At 39.0% G+C, this 5,650-nt stretch overlaps 1 protein-coding gene across 1 annotated transcript; it reads right to left on the bottom strand.

Moving 5' to 3' along the window:
* Positions 1-2,537: 2,537 nt before the first annotated feature.
* LOC131160782 (tyrosine N-monooxygenase-like) lies at positions 2,538-5,404 on the bottom strand. Its single transcript, XM_058116667.1, has 2 exons — positions 4,335-5,404; positions 2,538-3,185 (listed from the first exon to the last, which is right to left on the bottom strand). Exons 1-2 carry the CDS (start codon positions 5,337-5,339, stop codon positions 2,538-2,540), a joined length of 1,653 nt encoding a protein of 550 aa, XP_057972650.1. The 5' UTR covers positions 5,340-5,404.
* Between the last annotated feature and the right edge of the window lie 246 nt (positions 5,405-5,650).

The raw sequence follows: 5,650 nt of genomic DNA, 5'->3' as shown, positions 1-5,650 counted from the left end.
TCAACATAAATACACAAGAGTACAAAAAAAATAAAAATAAAATGTAATGGTCAAAACCATAGTTCAATATCAAAAGAAAATAACAAAAACACACACACACACACACACACACAGAAATACACTAATAGAAGAAGAAGAAGAAGAAGAAGAAGAAGAAGAAGAAGAAGATGACGAGGGGGAGGGGGAGGAGGATGCACACCTTCTCGTAGGCGGCGGTCGTTAGTAGCGGTGGTGCAGTAGCGGTGGTGCGTCCAGCAGTAGCCTGCAAGTGTGTTCAGTGGCGAGCTTTGATCATGTAGGGAGGATAGGGAAGAGGGAGGAAGGTTCGATCGTGCAAGATAAGGGTTTGGGATTTCAGCACGAAGTGAGAGGGGGGGGCGGGGAATTTGGGATTTCAGTGTGAAGGGGAAATAAGGGTTCTAGGTAAGATTTTCAGTAACAGATCACAACCTTCACTGATAGTTCAATATTAGTGACGAAAATTTTTGTCCCTAATACTCAAAAAATTGTTGCTAATATTTTTCCTACAATAGGTTGGGCAGGAAATCTCTTTTTAGTGGCAAAAGTATTAGTGACGATTTAACTTTCGTCACGAAATAAAAAATAAAAAACGTCACTAATACGTTGAGTATGAGAGACAAATTTTATTTTTGTCACTAATGGCTCAGTAATAATGACAATTTTATCTTTGTCACTAATAATTTTATCACTAAAAACCCCTTTTTTGTAGTGGTATTTAGCAATGTGGAGTTTAGCTGCATTGTGATAGTCAGTGTCATCTATTTAGCAAAGAACGAAATGTATCATGTGAGGACCAAACATATATTGATGTGAGATTTCACAGGATCAGGGAATTAGTTACTTCTGGTGAAGTACTGGTTGAGAAAGTACACACTTCTGAGAATGCAGCAGATATGTTGACAAAGCTTGTTACCAAGGATAAGTTCAAGCATTGCTTAGACTTGATCAACATCTCCAGTTACTAAATGGGAGGATTCCCAATCTACTGTCCTAGGTGGAGTTACGGGGTATGTTTTTGTATTTCTCCTAAGGGGTGAATATTCGCCAAAGTGGAGATTGTTGAAGTATGTGGCTCATATTAAGTGGAACACATGCATAGGGAAAACATGCTTAGAAAAAACAAGAAAGCTAGGTTGTAGGAAGAAACAGGCGACTGTTATATCGACGATTTAGGCTCAGGAAGAAACTATCAATGTTTTATCTGAAACCGTTGATTGTATTGTCTGAAACCATCGACAGTTTTAGTCTCAATAAGAAACTATCAAGTTCAGCGCTGGTTTTGAATTTTGAATTGGAAAGATCAATAGGTTAGGAATTTGGATGCAAATCCTCTAGGGTTTGATATAGAGGTATTTGGGGAACATCCTAATCCCTTTTTACTTGTAGGGTTAGCATATATACAATGTTGTAATCCTAATTTTTACAGATAGTGAATTTTAGCCGCTACTTACTCTTGTGGACGTAGATACATTACCGAACCATGTTAATTCTTGTGTCATTGTTTATTTACTTTCCTTATTTTTTGTGTGTGATTGTGTCTTTTGTATTGTTCATCGTTGGTTGCTGCATTTCGCGATCCAGGTTTTTCGCTGCACATTAATTTGCTCAACAGTTTTCTAATTCTAAACTTGGATATGTGTGAGAGTGAAAGTATTTCTTTTAAGTAAAAATTTTTAAAAATAAAATTCCTTTTTATTTTGAATATGATGATATATTTACATATTTTTCTCCTTTTCATTTTACGAAGAAAAAAGAAAACTCTTCACATAGATCACAACTGTAGCAGTCATTTTTTATTATCTTAAAAATGAAATTTATTCTGCTATTTAAAAAAAAAAAAAAGCCTCTGGATTTTATTGACTATATTATGAAATATTTGACGAACAAACTACTACTTATGGATTATATCAAGGATATGGATGATTAATTTTTAAAGTAAAAATATTTTAATTTTGATTTTTAGATTTCAATACGATTAAATTGGGCATTTTAATAAGTAGGTTTAATGTGTTATTTTGTAAAACAAGTTAAGAAAATCAGAACAATTATAGATAGTAGATAGTGTCACTTACAGTGATCGTATATGTAATCACTTACACGTCAATAGTTGTACATAAAATCAGAGAATCCTTCATTTTATAGTATAGAAACTGAAGTTTAATCGGTTCCACTGTAACATATTACTGGGAGCATTCTAGATGACAATGGAGGGTGCAGTGAATTTATCATTGAATATCCTTGAGCTTCTCTCCCTTCGTAGTTCCTAAGAAAGAGTTGCAGGGATTGAAAGTTTGACTCTTGTAGCATCACCTTTACTTGTTGATGAAAGTCAACATTTAAGCAGTTGCAAACTTATTTACTGAATTCACAGTACAGGAGGAGGTGATGTATCGCGTTTCTCTTACAAACATATTGAAGGCAATACATTAAGTATTGGGCTTTTGAAATCTAGTAAATGCCTAAAACGTGGTTACTTTTCATAAATAAAAGCTTAAATAAATGTAAAGTTGGTTGGGTTATATGAGTCGATTGGTGGGGTACAGATGAAGAGGCAATCGAGGAGTCGCACGCGCAACTAGTGGTGTAGCCATGAAAAGGTTGTTTTCCGCCTCGGCGAGTTCGATGCTGGAAACGTTGGGCGGTAGGCTCCAACTGAACCCCTGAATGAGCCTAGCGAAGAGCATCACGGTCATGGCAGTGCCGAGCGTGGCGGCGATGCACCCACGCCTGCCGGTGCTGAAGGAGATGAAACGCAGATCGGGCTCCGTGAGCGCCACCGCCTCTGAGCTGTCGCCAGTCAAGTGGCGGTCTGGGTCGAACCGGAGCGGGTCGAACCAGACCTCAGGGTTTCGGCCCAGGCCGATACGACTCAGGAGAAGGTGGCTGCCCTTGGGGATGAAGTAGCCGCCGCCCACAGTGGTGTCGGACATGGCTACGTGGGGGACGTTGAAGGCGGCGATTGGGTGGAGGCGGAAGGCTTCTCTGGCGCATGCCTTGACATAATTTAGAAGAGGGATGTCAGATTCTTGGACCAGCCGCTCCTTCCCGACCACCCTGTCTATTTCCTCCGTTGCCTTTTGCAGCAGTTTGGGTTGATTTATCATCTCTGCCAGAGCCCATTCCACGGCATTTGATGGATTATCGACTGCAGCTATCATGATCTCCTATATCAATCCATGCGTGGATTGATTAACTTAATTAATTAATTACTTACTTCATACATATATCGATCTCATGTTAGTAAAGATAAAAGTTTTGTTAATGGTTGCCTTAACGTACAATCTTATCTCTAAAAAGAACATTGCATGAGTGGGATGAGCCTGAACTTATATTCAAGAGTTTTTCTCAACTCATGTGAGATTTTTAGGTCCTCATTCCATATATACATCATGAAAAATCTTGTTGAAGATGAGAGTTTATATATTTGCATGGTTTCATTCAAAATGTTTGTATTAAGATTACATTTCTTGGCAATTATTGATTTGAAAAATTATCATTTACTTACATAAGAAATTGTAGAATTTGTTTATTCAACACTTTTTATTAAAAAAGAAAAAGGAAAAAAAGAACTAAATATATATTATTTTCTATAATTGAATTGTACGAAATGCACCAATTTGGTTCTTAAAATAAGTATGGGGTGGGTGTGGCAAGTCCCCTTCATAAGACCAACTATTTTTTTTTTTAACTATACAGTCAGCGAGATATTTTGAAGTTCTACCTTCTTTCATATGCATTAACGTAACACTACCTTATGCATAAGAATAAGGGATGTTAATTGGGTTTAGGTTTAACATAAGGTGGCCCATTTATAAACAGGTCAACTCGAACACAACCTATTTAATAAACAGGTGGCAGGTTTAGGTTGGCTACTCGTAGGGTGACTCGTTTAATTATATATATATATATATATATATATATATATGTGTGTGTGTGTGTGTGTGTGTGTGTGTGTGTGTGTGTGTGTGCGCGCGTGTGTGTATTTTATTAAAAAAATATTAATTGAAGAGATGTACTATTTTTTTACATTTTATTTATTTTTTGTTAAGATATTAATAAATAAAATAAAAAATGTTACTTTTTTAAAAGAAATTATGTCACTTTATATGAAATGTTTTAAAAAATTTAAAATAAATAAATTATATTTTTAAATGGGTTCTTAACGAGAACCGGTTTATTTAACGGGTAGGTTTTGGTTCATATATTAGTCACCCGTTAATAAATAGGTCAATCCGAACCCAAATCCCTTTAATCCCTGTCAATTTATGACCTATTCAAATATGACCCCTAAGTAAAGGTAAAGATAGTCTTACAAAAGTTTGTGCCTTGATCTCTTCTATTGTCAACAACGGCCCCTTGTTAGCATCCTTAAGGGTAATAAGAATATCAAGCAAGTCCTGGGGCTCCTTCCCTGCAATATTATCATCATTACGGTTCGGCTGCCTCCATTGTTGAACCCTTTCGTCTATTAGGGGGTCATGATGTTTCTTAATAATCCTATCTGCTTCCTTCATAGTTTTTTCGTGGCCATCCAAGTCAAGCCCAGTTAAGAATGGAAAATAGTCAGATAAACAAAAGGAGAAGAGGCATTCGAGCGCGGTGAAGATAGCCTCGACGTGCTCTTTTTCTTCGACACCGGGACCTCCATCTTCCCTTCCAGCTCCAAAGTATCTCTTTCCGAACATCAGCTTTCTAATCACATTCCCGCAGTAATGCCGGCCCGCAGTTCTGACGTTGACTACGCTCCCAGAGCTTTTGCACTGGTTGAAAACATACTTGAGGAGATTGTCAGCCTCCTCAGCTCTCTTGTCATGCAGCCATGTGTGTCTCGCAGGGCAAATAATTTCTGAAGTCAGCACTCTCCTCATTTTCTTCCATTGCTGGCCGAAGGGTACGAGAATAGTTGTCAAGTAGCCCCCGCTGATGGTACGGGACGCCATGGAAAGCGGCCTAGATGCAAAAACAGCATCTTGTTTCTTCAGTATTTCCACGCCAATCTTTGGACACGAAACTGGGATCACGTGGACGTTGCCGAGGCGAATGCATGCGATGTTGGTGTTGAGCTGATTCATGAGGTGGAGCAGCCAGCGGAATGTGGGCTTGGTGGTGAGCATTTGAGGGAGATTGCCCACAAGGGGCCAAGGGGCTGGTCCGGGGGGGAGTACCAGCTGGAGTTGCTTGGCTTTGTCACGGAACTGGCAAGCTTTTAGTCGAATTTTGATTAACAGGGGGAGAGCAAAGAATAGTGCCGTGAGAAGCAGTGCAGACATGGCTGTGGAGGAAGAGGTGGTGGTGGTGGTGGGGGCAGCAGCGGCCATTTTGCTAGAGAGTTAATTTAATAAGGTGAAGGAAGGAGGAAGAAGTGTAGAGACGTAGGTGTGTTGCAAAGGGGAGGAGGGGGGGATTCCTATTTATAACCTTAGAATATGCATGGTTTGATATGGGGCGGCTTGGAATTATAATTAATTAATGTTGCCACATCTTTCATGTTTTGGGAATTTCTCAGCCACAGTAACTATGCGTGGTGACCGAGCGGACGTGGAGAAGGACCAAATAAAAAACACGTGAATGATTATTTTTGCATTGTTCGTGAACATTCAGGAAGCAGCACCTGGAAAACGAGCATGAA

Source organism: Malania oleifera, chromosome 7, assembly GCF_029873635.1.
Source record: "Malania oleifera isolate guangnan ecotype guangnan chromosome 7, ASM2987363v1, whole genome shotgun sequence".
In the NCBI taxonomy this organism is placed as follows: Eukaryota; Viridiplantae; Streptophyta; class Magnoliopsida; order Santalales; family Ximeniaceae; genus Malania; species Malania oleifera.
This window is presented reverse-complemented; position numbering and strand designations above follow the sequence as displayed.